This window comes from Chenopodium album, chromosome 13 (genome assembly GCF_948465745.1).
Source record: "Chenopodium album chromosome 13, dcCheAlbu1.1, whole genome shotgun sequence".
Lineage (NCBI taxonomy): Eukaryota > Viridiplantae > Streptophyta > Magnoliopsida > Caryophyllales > Amaranthaceae > Chenopodium > Chenopodium album.
Window position 1 is genome coordinate 8,424,846 of NC_137846.1, and position 19,889 is coordinate 8,444,734.

Consider the following 19,889-nt stretch of genomic DNA (forward strand, 5'->3'; position numbering starts at 1 on the left):
ACTAATTTTATCGAACATATCTTATTTTTACTAAATTGAAATTACTTTTACTGAACTAATATTACCTTTGTTGAACTGAAATTATCTTTATTGAATATATATTTTTTTTAAGATGAAGTGAACCATACTTAAATTTAGGAACAACTCATATTTATTAATTTAGTATTCCGTACAATTTAGTCCGAATTATGAAATATTTTAAAATATTACTTCTTCCATTTCTTTTTAATTGACACGTTTCTTTAATCACGTTTGCCAATGCACAAATTCAACTATTAATATCTTTAATTCCGATACCAAAATTTATAAAAATTTGATATTTAGAAAATATACATCGTGACGCTTCTAACAAGATCCCACATCACTATATATTTCATTACATATAAAGCACAGAATATGGTCAAAGGAGAGTGTGTGAATAGTGCTAAAGTCAAAACGTGTCAACTAATAAAAAACGGAGGTAGTATTAGTTAGACCCGGCAAATGGGTCATTCGGGTCGGGTATAGGTCGGGTTCGGTCGATTCGGGTTTCAGGTCAACTTCGGGTCAGGAATCGGGTCAATTTTGGGTCAAGTATGTTGGGGTCATATTCGGGTCAGGTCAGGTCAGGTCAAAATCTGGTCGGGTCATGTTCGGGTTGTTTCATTGGTGAATCAAACTCAAATCAATAATTTTATACGCAGTATATATTTTGTTATTGTTATAACAAACACTGCCAATTTAGTTTATGAGCTTATCTACGATTAAAGATGAACAATTTGAGTTATTTTTGGTACAAGACATTTTAAGTTCAATTATAAGTTAATTTTAGTTCAGGACATTTCGGGTATCTGGTTTGTTCGAGTCAATTTCAGGTATTGGGTCTGTTCGGGTCAATTTCGAATCGGGTCAGTTCGGGTGTCGGGTTAGGATCGGGTCAACTCCATTTTCGGGTCGGGTATGGGTCAGGTCGGGTCAATTTTTTTTTGTCAATTTTGGGTCATGGGTTAAGTTATTGGGGTCGAATCATCGGGTTTGAATCAAAACTACCAGGTCTAATATTAGTTAAAGTTTTGCATTAACCGAGGTGAAAACTGAAAAGTTAAACTAGGGCAATTAAAAATAGTAAAATACCAAAGGAAAGAAGGAGTACGTATATAGATTAAGACAATATATTGACGGTGGGTCCCCCATTCTCACAAATTTCCTCAGTTTTCCATAATCTATGTCTTCTTTCTCTCTCCTCCATCCTTCCCCTCTTCCAACACCACCCCGCTGCTTCACCACACATTCCCCCATTAAAATCCCTTTAATCTTATCTTCTGGATTCACGATTCTACTTTGATTCAACCAACAATTCAATTCTACCGGAAAAAAACTGTTCAATTTTAATCTTCATTTTAATTTTTATGCTTGATTGTTCTGGGGTGTGTGATAATCGAATCTTTCGGAAATTTATGAATTAGGGTTTCCTTAATCGAATTGGGGGAGGATTTAAACTTAATTATAACGTCATGGGACTTGATGAATCCGATACAATTGATGATGCTGATGGTGGGGGTAAATCTTTGAGTTCATCCAATGTTTCTTGCTCAATTTGTCTCGAACCTGTCACCGACAATGGTGATAGATCTTGGGCTAAGCTTCAATGTGGTCACGAATTTCATCTGGGTATGTGTTTTTGTCAAGAAATTTGAGATCTAGGTTTTTAGTTTTGCTGCTTGTTTGATCCGATTCTTGTGCTGAATTTTGCCGGAAATTGTATTGATTATGCTACTGATTATCGTGAAAAACTGGTAGAATTGAAACATTAGTTGGGAATTAGGAAAATTAGTGGTTGGGGTTGATGCATGATTGGGGGGAATTAATTTAAGGCAATTGGGTTGTTGAGAAAGATGATCACAATATTAAATTGAGCTTGAAGTTTTGCATGGATTGGATGGGTGGTTAATGCTATGCTTAAAATATTTAAGCGTGAGAGTTGTGAGTTATGGATTGATGTTAACCTGTAAGATTAATATTATGGGCAACACGGGGCGATTGTTGGCTAATTCTTGCTGTTCATGCTCTCATGCCTTCTAGTATTCCATGATAATCTGAGTATGTCCTTAAGTTTTAGTGTTTCGTGAACCTGTGTTGAATATCGTGATTTCTTAGTGATATGATCATATGATTTTTTCCTTAATTCTTTCTCATCACAACTTCAGAAGGTAGAACTTTACATGGATCGTCAAGGCAATTAGCCTATTTGTCTATGCTCTGTTTCAATTCATTATTATGGTAATTGTAATTAATCAAGGCGTCAATGGCAAGTGAGAACTTTGAAGGGGATCAAGGCGTCAATGGCAAGTGAGAACTTTGAAGGGACTTTGTAGACTCGACAATGTGCCTGAAGTGTAATTTTGGAGAAAGTAGGGATGGCTTAAATGACAAGGCTTCCTCAAAATATCTGCCAAACTTAATCGAAAACTCTAATGAGACAAAGGGTCGGGGCTTAAGATTTCTTAGGTTATAAGAGATGAGGATACCTTATCAGCGTTGTAGTTAAATTAGAAGAGTTAGGTTATTACAAATGATACTAATAATTGGGTTGTTACATTTTGTTGTTAAGATGCTGGAAATAAGACTTAGGTTATTAGTACATGTTAAAGGCATTCCAATGCTTTAGCTTGGAGATGTGTGAAAATTGTGCCAAGGAATTGTAGGGAGAAGAAAAGGTAAACCTTAGAAGCTTTGAAACAAGGTTGTGGGATTTTTCTCCCATTTCTTCTTCCGTCGTGAGAAAATTGTTGTTTATTCTGAGTATGCTCACGACTTCTAATAATTGATGCTGTTATTATTTTTTCAATGTTGAATATGTTGGAAGCTGCTTGTGTAGTAGATGGTCTGCTTCATGTGGTGTTACTCTATTTGTCTTTGCTGATGTTTCAATCCTATATTTATAAACTGCGGTGATCTGCAGATTGCATTGGTTCTGCTTTCAATATCAAGGGATCAATGCAATGCCCAAACTGTCGGAAGATTGAGAAAGGTCAATGGCTTTTTTCCAATGGTTGTCGTTCATTTACGGATATGATGGATGACTGGCCCCATGATGAGGATCTTTATGACCTAAACTACTCTGAGATGGTACTTATTTAACAGATATTTTGATCAATATAAGTTTATTAACATAGTCAGTATAAAAAATAGTTTGTCAGTTTTTATGAGCATCAAAATGGTTGCTTTATTTTATATCAACTTCGAGTCAAGCTATGTTCATATTTTCCTTGGGTACTTAGCATTGTATGCGCATGAACATTAATGTTAGTAATTTAGTAAAGCCATTCAGCCTTTTTCTGTTCATTTCGGCTGGCTGCTTCTTTTTTGTTATCTGACAACTTAATCTTGCCTATGAGTTGGCAGTTATTCATAAGACTTCTCATGTGCTTAATAGTCATTCTCTTGGCTCTATGTACTTCCTCCACTGCCCCCAAAACTGAGACGATGTAATTCGCTCTGCTTTATTTTAAAAAATTTGGGTGTGTATTCATGCAACTATACACTTGACATTTCTTAAAATAAAGTAGAGTGAATTACATGGTCTCAATAAATTGTGGATTGCGCACTCAAGCTTACTCAAAATAAAGCAGAGTGTATATTCATTTAACGCTCCAATAGATCCACCGACTTGCTGTAGTGGATTGCACACTCCTCATTTATAATCCATATTTTTGGTTACTGTTAGTCATTTCTTTTTCATTACCAAAATTGGTGTCCGGTGACTCTTGGGTTATCATCTGCTTATTTTGGAGCATTAAGTTTATGGGAATATTTTATTCAACCTTTTCAATTTTGTCTATCATAACACTCGGCTGCCTAAGTTTAACACCTTTTTCTCAAGCCCCAACCATCCACAGCCACCCCATTTTCTTACCCAACAGCCCCACCCTTGATGTCAAAATCTCTGCCACTATTCTGACAATATCAGTAGCTACTAAAAATAAAAACAAAGAATCAACCTTGGTGCCCACTATTAGGATCAATGTGCAAGCCCTTGAGTCTTGATCAAAGGTCATGGGTGTTAAATTGTTAAGTGGAGTAGAGGGCTTTGAGGATTTATGAGACATTGAGGATATATAGTAGATAAGGGGGATGGGAGGAGAGTATTTGGTTGGTTGAAAAATGATGGGTCAGAGTGAGTTAAAGAGTCTTCCCAGTTTCATATTTTAGGGCAAGCAAATCTAATCTTACAAGAAATTGGAACCATGATGGAAAAGGATTATTAGAATTTATTACCTTAGATTTAAGACAAGAAATTGATCTGATTTTTACTTGTAGCAATTTTCCCATTTTCTCTCATTGGCTCAAAATTCTTTGTTAGTAATGTGAAAGTAAGATGCCCTGCAGTTTGGCCGTTTGGGGGTCCCTAGGGGGAAGGGTAGTGGGGCATCGGTTTGGAAAACTAAAGCATCTCAGTGTATTGTAACTGTGTAGGTTTATATCTAACTCCACTTTTGTATTACCAAATTCAAGAGCCAATCTTTTGCTTTAAGGCCTCGCCTGGCTTCAGTGAGTGATGAGGGATTCTTATAATATATGAAGGCCCCGTTCACTTCACCTTATTTTTGCTAAATTGAAATTATTTTTAATGAAACAAAATTTATTTGCTGAATTTAAATTATTTATATTGAACTTAAATTAATTTTATTGAACTGAAATTATTTTTGCTAAACTGTAATTTTTTTTTTTACTGATTTTCTATTATAACTCTTCTTTAAGATAACTGAATTTTACTGAATTGAACTTATTTTTAGTAACTGAAATTAATTTTACTGAATGAACTGAACTTATTTTTACTTAATATTATTTTTTAAGGTGAAGTGAACAGGGCCGAAGTGGAAAACATTCATTTGTTGCTCAAATATAGTTTTATTTATCGACACAGTAGCTCACATAGGTTTTTGTGGAAATTGAGTTTTCAACCACAATATAATGTTGAATGCTCATGTGTACTGACCAATTACTGTCTTATTTGTACTCAACAACCTTGAGAAAATTTAGGAAATGTTGCATTGTTTGCCGTCAAATCAAAGAAACTGAAATTATTTACCTGCTTTGCTTCTTCCTCACTAATTGAGGAATAAAGATCGGATGTGATTAATTTATTTGGGCTTTAAGGAAGGACCCAATCCTGCCCCTAAAGAAATGTGGTTGTCCTTGTTTGAAGGGTTCATATTGTGGACCTTTTTTTTTTTTTTTTTTTTTAGGCCAACTCTGGTAATTTAAGCTCTAATTTAGTTCTAGAGTGTTGACTGTTGTGATGACCCTACATGATTGTTTCTTTTCTCATTGTGAATAATCTGCATCTCTTTAAGCCTCTTAAAGACCCCGTTATTGTCTGCTGTTGTATTGCTGATGCAGGGATATTAGTGTATTTATGATTTAGGGTTTTTTTGTTGGAGTATCCTTGATGAAGCTTCCTTCAGCTTTGCTGGATTTACATACCTTCTGGTTCATATCATTAGTATTCTATATTACAACTGTTCATAAAGCAATAAGTTTGTTTCTTTTGTTAATCTCTCCACAATACCATATTAAGACAATTAGCTGTAAATGCTTTGATATGCAAAGGTTTATTTACTTTGATTTGTTTGTTGTTTCCATGTGCAGTTTGGTCTTCAATGGTGTCCATTACCTGCATTTTCACGGATTCCCTCTTTTGAGTAAGCATGCCTTCACAAATTAGGATCTTTTATACTCGATGTTTTCTAGATTTCTTGGCTTTTTTTTTTTAGTTTGTGTGCTATTTCTATCTTTTTAATGTCTCTGTGATCAACTACTTCCCCAACCCTGTCTTTTTTAGTTTCTTATCAACTACTGTCTTAAACACTTGCACATAAAGACTACCATTTTTATGTTATATGCCCTTAAAGATGATTGCGACAATAGATCAATAGATGTGCTATGGATTTTGATCCTTTATTGCATCTTAAATTACTTCTGCCCTGTCTAGGAACATTCAGAGTTGATAAGACTCTCGGACACTTCAAACTAATACAGACGCTTATTAGTTTGGTTTTGTGATCAATATATCTTATTAACATTATGTATAATAACTGGGTTTCTGTAAATTAACTAAAAGCCTCTCCAAGGCTCCAAGTGGCTCTCATGCTCTTCAAGACTATAGCTCTCAGCTGGATGCATCATTGCTCACATGGCTCATACTGTTTCTCTTTGGAACTGGTATGAGGGATATGATGGTGTAATGTTTTTGTTCTGTTCGGTCACAAGTTAACCACCTTTTTTGTCAGTTTTTTCTGCATTTAGAGCAACATATATCATTCAAGGCTTCAAGCTGCCCTCTTCAATCTATTTTGTTTCAATCATCGATCAATGATGTAATTATATTAATCGTCCCAAAATTTGCTCGCCATGCATTACGTAAAAGCATCTCATGTCATTTTGACACTCTGTCCTCGTGTCATGAAATCTTACCAATTTAAATTATATGTTCCAATCCATGTCTGTATCATGAGTGGGTCACTGGTTTACATTGATCTCATGCTAGGAGTGAGTGATTATTATATGAACACCATCGATCCAGTGTAGCTGTTTCCAATTGGGCTTTGTTGTTTTTGCATGATTTTCCTTCATTCCAGTGTTGCTTCAAGATGTAGTGTGCCTCTGCGTTGTCCTACTTTAAGATTGTGATGGCTTTCTTGGTTAACTGGGCTCTTGGCCATTATTTTGTTGGATCTCCATGTTTAAATCCATGTATTTGACTACCTGATGAGTGATCTGCCAGTTTTACTCTATTGTTGATCGATGACTGCTTCTTGACGAGTTACTTTTCTTATCTTTGCAGGGAAGGAGAGTTCCCATCTACTCCTTGTAAGTTTTGTTTTTGCATTCGCCTTATGCTGATAACGTTTTGACTATGGTGGTATTTCAATTATTAAAATTTCTTTTGCTTTTACAGATCATGATTTTTTGGGTCAACAAGCTGTCTATGCTGAACATACGGCTGTTTCATCTTCTACACATCAATGCCCTTATGTAGCATATTATGGACCAATCCATTCCTCATCCTCAAACTCTGTTGGAAGCGTATCTGATGGCTCCAATTTTAATAATCGATGGGGAGGGCCATCTGGACCCAGTGAAATGCCAGCTTCTTATGCCTTTGCTGCCATGGACCCCCATTATCATGGTTGGGAGCAACAGTCCTTGAGTTTCTCTTCTAATGTAAATCGGATGGGTGCTTCTGATCAACCTTCAGCTCCATCTTTGACTTCGAGATCTTCACGGGTGAATTCTGATTTGTCAAGATCAGGGTCATTTGTCCATCCATTTGTTGTAAGCCACAGGTATGTGCTGACAACCATGGCAATCCTCCTTTGGCCTGTCGTTATTTGTTTAGAAGTATATTTTTAAGCTTTCCTTAGCTTTTAGGGCCTTTATGGGATTGGTCCAGCTGCTCGGGCTATTTAATCTAGCCTACTTGTTGAAGGATAAGGGAAAATAAGGTGGACTTCAGAAAAGCACTGACTATCAGATAATATAGAATTTTCAATGGTAAGGATTAAGGATTTTGTTTTGGAAAATTACTGAGTTGTCTCCTACTTGAAACTGATTTATTCTCGGTATAATTTCTACCACAATTCCACAAATACTACAGTCTTGAATCTAGTAAAGCAGCCTTATATTGATTCTCAAGTCTTTTTAGAGAGACAACCGTATGGTTCTCCTGCTTCCTTTTCCCATTTTTTGCTTTGGGTGATGGACATTTGCTCTCCCACAATGAGATGTGTTTGATCATTATGTTAGATGTGACAATGTTTGCTGTCTTTTCAACATCAATTTTTACCATCTTGTTTAGGGAGCTTGTCAGGCAATTTCTAATTCTGTGTACACATCATTATCTCTCCTTCGTTGGTTGAAACACCTGGGTGTTACTATTGTATAACTAATTGGGCTTGATGACAAACTTTGTTTGACCACTTTTGTGTTTCCTCTAATGACTGCTTGTTATTTTATTATCACAGTTCTGGCAGCAGGGTTGGAAGTTCTGTCACCTCATCTATGATTCCACCATATCCAGGCAGTGCGGCTCGAGCTCGTGATCGTGTACAAGCTCTTCAGGCATATTTTCAGCCACCTAGCAGCTCCCCGCCCATGCGTGCACCCATCATGTCCAATACAAGAAGATCCGGTGGCCATAGAGGTTTGTCTCAAGGGGCCCCAATTCCCTCCTCATCTGATCAGACGAATGGAGGCTTTTTTGTTTACCCATCAGGTACATCCACTCGGAGCTTTCCTGAAGCGGAGAATCCAATATCTAGCAGGTTCCATGGGTGGGAAAGAGACCATTTGAGTTCTTTCCCATTAACTCAGGGTGATAGAGACTCCAATTGGCTTCCCCACCAGGTTGTTGGTGGGTCCAGCAGTTTCCGCCAACGACATGGATCTGAACGGACACCATCACAAAATCGGTCATAAGACCACACAGTCTATCCTTTTTTCCGTTATTGGGTGAAAGCGGAAAACAAATTGCCAATATTACAACTGCAGAAACCAATGAAATATGTAATGTGTGAAATGATGCAGAATGGTTTTATTTGATGTTTCGCTTGGAAAAGCGAGACTCCTATATGATGTTGAGTGGATCCTGAAATGGTCCTTTCTGGCAGTGGCTTCATAGAAAAGCTTAAGCCTCAAGGGTATTTAGGATAAGACATTGAATTGTAGATGACCGATGGTTTATGCAGAGGTGTCTGTTGCCTTAGAAAGCGAATTGGGGTTGTCTTGCTAGAATGCCTGAAGGTTTGTGAGAAAGGGGGGACTGAATTCTGTTGCATGTTAACTTATCCCCGTATATTTGTGGTAATTGTATGCAAAAATTCAAGAAGTTTTGAACCATTCTCTCTTTTCATATTTTTTCAGTTCTAACTAGATGTGATGGCATTGATGAGTAGGTTCAAAGTAGGCTAGAGTCATTAGTCTTTAGGTCTTGTCTTAATCACCTAAATTCTAGTTTAAGAATTAATGAGGTCAGATGAGACATGTTTAGGAGAAATAACCTTTAAAAGATCATATAAGCACTGATAATGAAAAGAGAATAAAATTCAAGTAGGTGATTGAATAGATGGTCATAGAGATAAGGAAGGTGATAATGGAGGTTTATTAACAATTTTTAAATTTTTGTTGTGGTGTTAAAACAAGTTTTTTTTTTTGTTTAATAAAATTAACAAACAAATTTGGTCTGGTGTTAAAAGTCAATTTTCTTTTTAATTTTTATTTTTAATGAACTTTTTTTTAATGAAGATACTTTTTTATTTTTATTTATTTATTTATTTATTTATTATTATTATTATTATTATTATTATTATTATTATTATTATTATGAAGATATCGTGTGATTAGAGATGACAATGGATTGGAGGTGGGTCGGGTGATGCTTCATCCGCCTCCATCCACCAACAATCCATCCATCACCTAATTTTCCTTCATTCACATCCGATCCATCCGTCATCCATGGATGAATCGGGTGGATCGGGTGAAATAAATATATAAATACAACTTTGCACTTTAATAATTAAAATCAAGATTTGAAAAAAAAATTGATCAATTAATTAAAACTTTGATACATCTTTCTAAGACTCGTTCCTTTTTACTAAATTAAAAACAAATGTCAGTTCCTAACATTACAATAGACATTAAGTTATTAAAAAAGATATTTATTTTTTATATATAAATTTAACGGGTGGATGGATGGGTCGGGTGATGGGTAGGATGTATCATCATCCGTATCCGACCCGATCCGTCACCCAACCCATCCATCATCCATCCGCTTAAGTTCGGGTTTTCATCCATATATTTGGATCGGGTGGATGGTTATCCATTGAGTCTGAATGATATTGCCACCCCTACGTGTGATTTATAGTTTTTACGATTTAATGACATTTATATTTCATGATTGATAAGGTTATACTTATATAACTTCTATGAAAAAACAATAATTTATAAATTTCTTTTGAATAAATCTTGATTTTTTACTCCTAGTATTAACATTGTCTCCGCCACAAGGGCTAATGCATATGCAACCCTTGACAACATTAACCAATTGGGGACTGTTTTGAGTATAAAATGTCACCTAAACTTATCACTTTGAAAGTTGAGATCTTTTAAAGCAAATCACCAATAGTTCTACCTAAAAAAAATCACCAATAATTGTGACATAACACCAATTTTTATTTGATGCGAGAGACTTGATAGATAAGGTCCCTCATTTGCATTGATTTACTTATAAGTATTTACTGCACTTCATCAATTCAAAAATTTAGAAAATTCACTCAAATTGCAAGGAAGAAATTCGAAAATTGCCCAAAAGAAGATATAAGGGAGTAACGTGGTGATTTTCCAATATTGCTTACAATGTACTTTCGGCATCATCATGCATGAAACTAATCAATCAAGATAGTAATATACTTCATAACTTGAGGAATGAAAAATAAACACTAATTTGCTGAACTTTGCAATTTTATTTCCAAAACACCTTTGCTATATTCAACCTTCAAAGGTTCTTCTAAGCGGGCCTCAATATTTTACTTAGACTGAGACTATTTACTCCCTTCGAAAATTCATACTCCGTATTATGTTGTTAGTAATTAGAAAGTGAGGTTATCTTGAAGAAGTCGAATTCTCTAGCCATTAATAGTCGCACAATTTCAAGGGTTTTAGCATAAATTTAAGAGGGTTTTAGCCAAGTTAGGTTCAGTCTGAAGTGAAATTCTGAAAACTGTAACGTAACAATGGTCAGAAAACCATTTATACTTAAGTTTAAGTGTAGTAGCTTCAGCTTTTACCAAACATTTATAAAAGCAATAGATTTTAAACCAATACATAAGAATCTTACAACCACAATTCTTAGATCATTTATTGACCAACTAAGTCGACCAAATTAGTCAATTGCTTAATAGAAAACTAAAAATCTGCAACAAGTTCAGATCCCCTGATGAGAAATTCACTAATCTGATCTACTGAGTAAACTCCTCGCGCCCAAGTCCCAATATAGTAAGAGTGTACATAATCAGCTAATTCTAACAATTCTACTCCCAAGTATATGCTACAGCACAGCTCTTTAACGTTACACTCATCCACTATTTTGTGCAGTAATAATCTTCTCGATTCAGCAACGCTCCTCAGACTCAACAGAACGACTTCTATCAGATCTTGCCTAAAATACACAACATTGCATGTTCACAAAATTGTAGATTACAAAGCAGTTGAAAAAGAGAATATGATTTACAGAACATAACAGAAGAAATCATACAGCTGGTGAACGTGATCGACTGACACTTCTGCTAACAGAACGGCCAACTGGAGATTTGGACCTTGATAAAGATCTGAAAATCAAATAGAGCATTGGTAAAATGTCAGTCTAAATAAATTTGACAGCTTCAGCAATTTGTCATAAATTTAACAGATTCAGCAATTAGTCATGATGTTGACAAGAATTCAACAGGGTGATTTTGGACCTTGGTTTGCCTTTACTCAAAACTATACAGAAAAATTACACCAGTAAGGGGAAGTGGAAAGAGAGCCATTCTGGACTAGAGCAAGAAATTCCAACCTTACCATCAGAGAGCCATTTTGGACTAGAGCAAGAAATTCCAACCTTACCATCCAGTCAGATCGGTGTGGAATATCATGTTCACCAATGAGTAGCAAAGAAGGCCCAAAACCATGTTTCACACTTAAATTGCATAGAACATTGTATCTACCAATATCCTTTTACCATGAGTCCTACCAACTCTCATGCTTATGCAATTGGGCTACAAATGCTCTGTGTTCCAAGACACTAGAACACATATGAGAATCCAGTTCTTTCTTATAGAACCAAAGATTTTGCCAGCTCACATCCAAAATCTCCACCAAACATAATACCTTTATTATTTATCCAACAATCATAATTCCCAATAGTGAACACATCCAACAAATATAAAACAACGCCAGCCTGGATGGAAATGAGCAAGGTTTGATGTGCAATAGATCCAAGCCCCTATGTCCAATCCCCAGACTGCCGCAAAGAGCTGGATCTACGAAACAAAGAAGACAAGCTTCATAAACTCATTAAAACAATTAGGCAACATCTCATATGTTTCAAATACGACCGTGTCCTAAAAATCCATCAAGAGGCAGGTTTAATTTGGAAAATCTGTCTGTTTTATCTACATTTTCACTTTCAAATGTTCTGTCTTTAATTTTAACTTATCCCTAGAATATGCATATTTATTTACTGGACAAAACTCCACATAACTTGAAAAACAAGGCATAGTAAGATGAGTAACAAAAACACGGTTCCAAATTCTTCAGATCTAAATGTAAAAAGCATAATGTCACTAGACATGGTAGAGCACTAGAATGCCATGTCCTAACAAATTCATCACATCATATGGCATATACGAGACAAACTACCTGCATGTATCCAATGACTCCTCTTTACTCACCACAGTCCATCGCTCCAACTACAAAAATTTAAGTAACAAATCAAAATGAAATTTGGCACCATCCTTTACTTTACAATTTCATTGACAGAAAAAATGCAAACAATGCTGACATAAAAAGCACAAATCGCCACCCAAAACAGAAACAGGTCAATAGCCTACAAATATGACACCCGACTGCACATAAATGCATCTGATAGGCAGCAAGCCAAATAACCAATATCGTGCAGATGTTAAATGATTAAAACAGATAGAACATAAAGAGACAATGAAAAAGAAGAACATTTCTCTAGGTCCCAAAAAACCTAAACTACATACTATTCCATACTCCCATTCTGGCATCACCCAAGACAAAGAACACCCATAGACCAAAGAAAATAAAGAAAGAGAATGTGCACCAGATAACAAAATAGATAACAAAATAAACAAAAAAAAAAAAGAAAAAAAGAAAAAAAAAAAAGTGTACACAAATAGATAATCTAGAGGGGGAAGAGGTTACAACTTGTAATAACAACCCAACATTTGCTGAATCCTTGATGGCCTTCCCAATAATCTACAGAGTGAAAAAGAATGATCCACGTATTTGTAGATGATCCAGTCTTGCAGCACCCAAAACTAGTAATTTCTAATTTGAAAGATACATACTCTTGTATGCTGATCCAGTATATTTTATGCCATTATCTATAACTGGCTGATACCAAGATAACTATATTGTCCCATAGAGATGCTTGCCCATCAATAAAACACAGAAATTCACACTATGGTTGGTACTATTCTTGCTATTACCAAGAAAGAAGCCCTCCTGTAAATGGGCTGTTATACTCCAAAGTGGAGTACATCATAATGTTCCCTCTTATACCAGCCAAAAGGATAATCAAACAGTGCATTGTTTAACCAAGGTTAGATCAGGGAAATATAGTGCAGCATAATCTTACCAATTACATAATCCTGGCTCAACACTAGAAGCTAAACATGTAACCAATTTATCTTTAAATTAAGATTAAGCAGGGATAATCAGTAGAATATTGCCTGTCACCAGAATCTGGCCCATCAATAGAAGCTAAACATAAACCAACTAGCTATGTCATTGGTATAAGCTAAGCAGATTCTTGAAATATAATGAAACACCGATAGCCATCTAATTAACCTTTAAACAGGCAAGTAATTGATACTAGAAAATGTCTGATTAATAAGCACAAGTTACAAGAACAACAACATACCTAGAACGAGAACGAGAAGGGGATCTCGAGGGAGACCTTGAAGGAGATCTGGAATAAGAACGTCGTGAACTTTTTCTTGGAGAAATGCTGCATCAGAATAAACCACATCAACATGCTATCATATCATGGAACTTCACAACAATTTCCAACTTAAAACAAATAACAGCACCTGTAGCTGCGGCTTCGGCTTCTGCCACGGCTGTAGCTTCTACTTCTTGACCTATCATCTGGACTCAGACTCCTAGAGTACTCTTTCACCTACAGGCAAAGTATAGATTAGGGGAAAAAAAAAAATTTATATATATATATATATATATATATATCTATTCAAACAAATATACACATTTCAAGAATCAGTTTGAAGTGAGACATACTCGAATATAAGCACGAGAGAATGCATTACGAAACTCAGAATCATCCAGTTTCCTGACCTGCATGATAAGTAATGCCGAATTAAACCCCAAGGAAAGGGACATAGAAAGTAAAAACTGCCTCTTAACAACATACAGAACCAAACTAACTTACAGCACGCTTCATATCATCATAACTTGCATATTCAACTACTCCAGTCATGCCTGCAAAAAAATAGTCAATCAGATGAAGGGTATTATATACAGATATAAGCATGCAATGCACAAAACATCCCAACTTTTACAGATGAACCCAAAGGACCTAAACATACATATATATATATATATATATATATATATATATATATATATATATATATATATACATATATATATATACATATATATACATATATATACATATATATACATATATATACATATATATATATATACATATATATACATATATGTATATATACATATATGTATATATACATATATGTATATATACATATATGTATATATACATATATGTATATATATATATATATATATATATATATATATATATATATATATATATATATATATGTACATATATGTATACATATATATACATATATATACATATATGTATATATTTTCTGGACAGTTGAGCTCACAATAATCCAAACTATGATACAAAATGAGTGAAGTTCAAATTAATGCAGCAAGATAATACTCATCCTTCAACTTTATTACGTTGTACATACACATCAGCATCTATCACATGCAAGCTTGCAAAAAGGACCATTGGCCTTTTTAGGTAGAAAGATGATTAATATCCCATAGTAAATAGTGAATATAGTGACGGATTCCAGATAAGACTAAGAAATTGTCTAAAACAAGAGGGTGTAAAAAGCTTAAGGAAATATATAAGTCAAACAGAAAGGAGAGTATTTAGTCAACAAATAAATATAAGATCAGATGTCACAATTTCTGTCTAAAATTAAAGCAATAAGATTAAGTTAATAGTCCAACTATTTTTCCATTTTTGTCACCCAGTGACCCAGATAATATATAAATATCCAACCCTTACATATTTCATCTTCATAAAGTTGAGTGATTACATTGTAATGATCCACCCTAGGGTCTCCCAATCATGCTGAAGTACTCCGGCTCTCCAAGTGTGGTACCTAAGGGCACTATGGATTTTGATAGTATCCAGAAAATGTTTTCCATATTATTACAAGGAGAGCTCAAGGCCTCTTGAATTCCTTGATTATCAGCACACTTCTACTGGAAAAATCAATACACCGTACATGATGATAATAGTTATTCTCTCTCCTTTGCTTTGATCTGTCTCTTTTTCATAATTATTCTTCTCTGAAATGTTGCTGGGACAGCTTAAATCATTACATATATATTCAACATAGGATGCACTGCAGCAAAGCACAATTCCACCTTAAAGCACCCATATCACCAAACCACATATTGAGCAAGCAATCATAGACACGGATGCAAGAAGCACTTAGAAAGCAGAAATTCAAGGCATCCAGTGCACCAACTTACCACCATAACGACGATCCTTGAATACATCTGAAAAACAAACATCTCCGGCTCGTCGCATGTGATCCTAATAATGAAGAATATAATAAGTAGATCAGAAAAAAGCATGAACAATAGACAGTGGATATACAATGGGAAAGGGAACATTTAACATAACAATCATGCACGAGACACAACTGCACAGCACAATGATTCCTTAATCCTATCTAGCTTAAAAAAATTTATCACTCACCTTAAGGTCTTGCCAAGAAGCAGATGATGGTAGTCCAGTGACCATGACTGCACAAACACCAACATTAGGATTTCTTAGAGCAGTAAAACAACCAAAAAGATATCACTTGAGAAGCAAGAGTACAAGACTAACCTCTATAGTCAGTGTGCTTGGGTGCTCCACCCCTATAACTGCTGCCTCCATAACTGCTGTGACGGTCAGATGATAGGGATCCTCGACCACCATGAGCAAATTCCACCTAAAGAGTTAAGAACACCATTGTAAGTGTTGCAACACTAAACAGATAAAAAACGGAAGCTCAGATAGACAGGCAGCAAAATAGGGCCCAAGCATACTAACCCGCAAACGATGCCCGTCAAAATCATAACCATTACGACCATACACAGCATCTTCAGCATCTCGTTCATCTTCAAACTGTAAAGAACATATAACAAAAAAAAAAAATGACAAACTGAGAAATAAGGGAAAGAAACTAAAGTTCATAACATTCATCCATCTAATCCCAGCTCATTCTCTCCCAATCAAAATTGACCTCACCTCAACAAAAGCATAACCAGGAGGCCGTGGTGGAATCTTCAGATCAATGTCAACAATTGGGCCATACTGCATCAGAGCGTAAACAAATAGTGAGTAGTCGCTTGTTTTACTTAGCTACCATAATTACATTTTTTACATCTCTGATCAAGAACCACTAAAGTAAATTTCTAATTTCTGAGTTGGCCATACTAACATATTTTTTGATTGCTACCAACACTGGTTTAAAACAGAATAATAACCCCCCAACACACACACACACACAATAACACAAATTTGTCATTATTATTTATTTAAAATAAAATATAAAAATCCACATACAGGCGCTATATTTGTCTCCTATGTACATTTTTTCTTGAGCGAGAAGCACAATCCTAATTTCTTTTCTATATTGTTTTGGCCCATGTAGGATCATCATTCAACCATTCTTAATTGACACTTTTAACCGAGAGCATCACGAGACACTGTGAATGACTTATTACATAACAAATATTTTTTTTTCAAAATTGACATATATTAGAGTCGTACTCCCCACCATTAATGCCCATGTATGTCTTGCACACTACACACATCTTGGTTTGAAAAGATTGATCATCAATATATTATTATCTATCGTTCAGTAACACAATATCACATAAGGACATACCAATAGCCTAAATATTTCTCATCTCTTCTGCCTTCGCTTCTCCAAAAATAGGTGTGCCTAACTCAGCTACTACAATATTTTCTGTCAATCTCAAACGGCTAGAATAAAGCCTCCGCAATACAGTGAAATACAATGTCAAATAACTACTGCGGTTATCAATACATCATGACAACATCAACAATAGCACATATAGAATATTCATCTCTACCTACACAAACTTAACCTTGGATATTTATTAATAAATTAGTAGAATATTAATAATTCATTTCAAGGACAATACTCATATACAAGATAGGGCCCATAAACTTATATAAAGACCAACCTTGTAAAAGATATCCTCGACTTCTCTCTCGCGAATATCACCGGGAAGATTACCAACATAGATAGTACGGTAAATTCGTCTCGTCATGTTTTTCTTCAACCCTTCACAAAGATTAAAACTTGACAAAAGCTGCACAGCAAAATATAGCCAACTATCAGAATTTCCAGGATTCTGTAAAAAAATTCCCTCCAAAACAAGAAAACAATCTATTTTAACTAAAATTTAGAAAAATCTAATTTTTCACATATTGAACTAGCTATCAAAATTTTAAATTCGAATACGCAAATTTTAATCCGAAAACTTAAACAATCAAAAGATTTCCTTTAGAACAATATTTCGAGCTCGTGTCAAAAACTACAGCAATTGCCTATAATCTACATACTACGGAGTAAGACTTAAGTGTAATAAATTGGATAATCTTCATTCTGACGAATCAATTAAACATCACAAAAATTCCCAAAATTGAGCTAATTACGATTAAAAAAAAAAAAAAAAAAAAAAAAAAAAAAAAAAAAAAAAAAAAAAAAACAAGTAATATGACAATTCTAACTAAAAAAAGAAAACTTAAATTTTTTTGAAAATGGACAATAAAACTCACAAGAAAACAAGAATTCAACGTTAATTTAATAGAATAAGACGTCGATGTCATCAAATTTCAAAAAATAAGGTAATTGACAATAAAAATCCCAAAATTAATTCGAAATACCACAAATCAATAATAATCCAAAACCTAGTTTTAATCAACCCAGCTAAGAAATCAAGCTATTAAAAAAAATATGCCAAAAAAACCAGAAAAAAAAAAAAGCGAAATTACCGAACTTAACTGCTAGTACGATGAAATAGTTAACTGAACAACTTATTAATTAAAGAATTATAAATTAAATTGAATTTTCGATGATTTAAGCACAATAAAATCAGAAGAAAATAATTATAGAAAAGAAAAAAACGAGAAGAAGACGCAACTTACCGTGAAATTTAGAAGTCTCTGGAAAGCAGTTGTGAGAGGAGAGAGAAAATAGGGTATTATAAAGGTGGAGATTGGATTCAGTGCTTTTAACCTACGGTTTTATTGTGCGCCAGACGTTTGATCTTTTTGTTTATCCACGTGGCAGTATCTTAGGATGGAATTGCTTTATGTTGTTGTGCTTTGTTTGGTTGGCTTTTTTTTTTTTTTTTTTTTTATATATTTGGTGATTTTGGAAAAGATTAAGGAAGGCATCAAATTCAAAATTAAATTTGTAAATAAATAAATAAATAATGAAAATGGGACATTTGGTATGTGGGAAACTCAAAATTAAATTTTTAAATTAAAAATAATAATAAAAAATACTCCTACGTATGGTATGTGGAAATGAGAATTTGAGCATTTAAGAGTAAGATTTGGATTGAGAATTGAGGGTTGAGGCTGAGGCTTTATAAAATACGCATTCATTCTCGTTATTAAGGATTTATAGGTGACTTTGGCCTGTGTTGGTAATTAACTATTAGTTGATTAATATAGCTAATTGTACTAACTGGTTTGACAATTTGTTTTTCGCTGGCTAAAACCTCCCTTGATTGTAGCTCATGGAAGAAAAAGCCGACCCACAAAAAATCCCACTCAATTTAGACGAATCTTCCCTTGATAACCCAGATGTATGCCCATTCCTTTTGAAGCTTATGAGGATGGCCCGATTAAGGCCCTAGATTTTGCAATTTAAGCGTTGAAATTGTTAGAGAGATGTGCGGTTGAAGGTAAACCCAATTTGGATTGGCGATGGGTCTTCATGTTGTTGGATAATGCTTTAGCTGCGTTTAGGAAATCGGAGGTAGGGTTTGGCCGGCGGGTTGGACGCCGGCATGGATGGGGGAGGAGGCTGCTGCCCTGGGAGTGGGAGAAGGAAAGGGTGGCTGACTGGTGGTGGTGAGGGTGCTTTTTATTTTATTTTTTTTTAATTTATAAATCAACTTAATTATTAAATAGTTAGTGAGAGTTACGAGTAATTAGAAGAATTAAGGGGAAATTAGTGGTTAATTAACTGATTAGAGATCTTAGGTTGTCTTCAACAAAAATATTTTACAATCTGGTTTCTTCTTGCCAAAAAAATTTTTATAAGGTTTTTTCCAACAAAATAGTTGTTATAAGTGGTTTTTTCTAACAAAATTTCCTCATTTTAATGTATGTACATTATTTTGCTAACTGGTTGTAAATAGCTAATTTTATAAAAGTGTTTGGTAAATAGCTATTTATTATTCGTTATTTCAGTTTTTTTTTATACCCTAAAAGCTAATTATTTAATAAGCTCATTTCAAATAGCTCTTATTAAGAGCTTTTTCTAACAGAGCTTTTTGAGCCAAAATAGCTCTTTTAATAAATTATTTGCCAAATATTTAAATTTGTTTTAAAAATGGTCAAACTTCTAATAGTGCTCAATAAGCTAAAAGTTATTACCAAACAAGGCATTGACTAGTTGATTGTATTAGTTGGGTTGATTAGCTTATTGTATAAGAATGTTTGGTTAATAATTTTTAGCTAATATCAATTTGAGTGTGTAAAATTACCAATAAAGACATTAACATATATTAGT

At 34.5% G+C, this 19,889-nt stretch overlaps 2 protein-coding genes across 5 annotated transcripts; one reads left to right on the forward strand and one right to left on the reverse strand.

Moving 5' to 3' along the window:
• Positions 1–1,182: 1,182 nt before the first annotated feature.
• On the forward strand, positions 1,183–8,903 carry LOC145574514 (E3 ubiquitin-protein ligase RFI2-like). The gene is made up of 6 exons (XM_081632322.1): positions 1,183–1,650; positions 2,942–3,108; positions 5,632–5,684; positions 6,827–6,852; positions 6,941–7,328; positions 8,007–8,903. The coding sequence occupies exons 1-6, from the start codon at positions 1,494–1,496 to the stop codon at positions 8,458–8,460; spliced, it is 1,245 nt and encodes a 414-aa protein (XP_081488448.1). The 5' UTR covers positions 1,183–1,493; the 3' UTR covers positions 8,461–8,903.
• A 1,917-nt stretch (positions 8,904–10,820) lies between these two features.
• LOC145574515 (serine/arginine-rich splicing factor SR30-like) lies at positions 10,821–18,406 on the reverse strand. Of its 4 annotated transcripts, XR_014098096.1 has the most exons (14): positions 18,290–18,406; positions 17,323–17,451; positions 16,358–16,423; positions 16,160–16,234; positions 15,953–16,058; positions 15,821–15,867; positions 15,592–15,655; positions 14,213–14,262; positions 14,062–14,118; positions 13,857–13,945; positions 13,688–13,774; positions 12,439–12,488; positions 11,294–11,366; positions 10,821–11,197 (listed from the first exon to the last, which is right to left on the reverse strand). XR_014098096.1 is itself a non-coding variant. In XM_081632323.1 (13 exons), exons 2-13 carry the CDS (start codon positions 17,407–17,409, stop codon positions 11,150–11,152), a joined length of 849 nt encoding a protein of 282 aa, XP_081488449.1. In that variant the 5' UTR covers positions 17,410–17,451; positions 18,290–18,402; the 3' UTR covers positions 10,821–11,149. The 4 variants fall into 4 exon arrangements, 3 of the variants coding, with proteins under 3 accessions (XP_081488449.1, XP_081488451.1, XP_081488450.1); XM_081632323.1 differs by lacking the exon at positions 12,439–12,488 and having other exon boundaries at positions 18,290–18,402; XM_081632325.1 differs by lacking the exons at positions 10,821–11,197; positions 11,294–11,366 and adding an exon at positions 11,373–12,059.
• Between the last annotated feature and the right edge of the window lie 1,483 nt (positions 18,407–19,889).

Excerpts from the sequence above, each read along its gene's own strand:
- LOC145574514 (XM_081632322.1), top strand. The coding sequence starts at position 1,494 with ATGGGACTTGATGAATCCGATACAATTGATGATGCTGATGGTGGGGGT. Across the intron at positions 1,651-2,941 it reads TGGTCACGAATTTCATCTGG|ATTGCATTGGTTCTGCTTTC; the intron begins GTATGTGTTTTT and ends GGTGATCTGCAG. Across the intron at positions 5,685-6,826 it reads TCACGGATTCCCTCTTTTGA|GGAAGGAGAGTTCCCATCTA; the intron begins GTAAGCATGCCT and ends TTATCTTTGCAG.
- LOC145574515 (XM_081632323.1), bottom strand. The coding sequence starts at position 17,409 with ATGACGAGACGAATTTACCGTACTATCTATGTTGGTAATCTTCCCGGT. Across the intron at positions 16,424-17,322 it reads TCGAGGATATCTTTTACAAG|TATGGCCCAATTGTTGACAT; the intron begins GTTGGTCTTTAT and ends GCTCTGATGCAG. Across the intron at positions 16,235-16,357 it reads CTGGTTATGCTTTTGTTGAG|TTTGAAGATGAACGAGATGC; the intron begins GTGAGGTCAATT and ends TGTTCTTTACAG.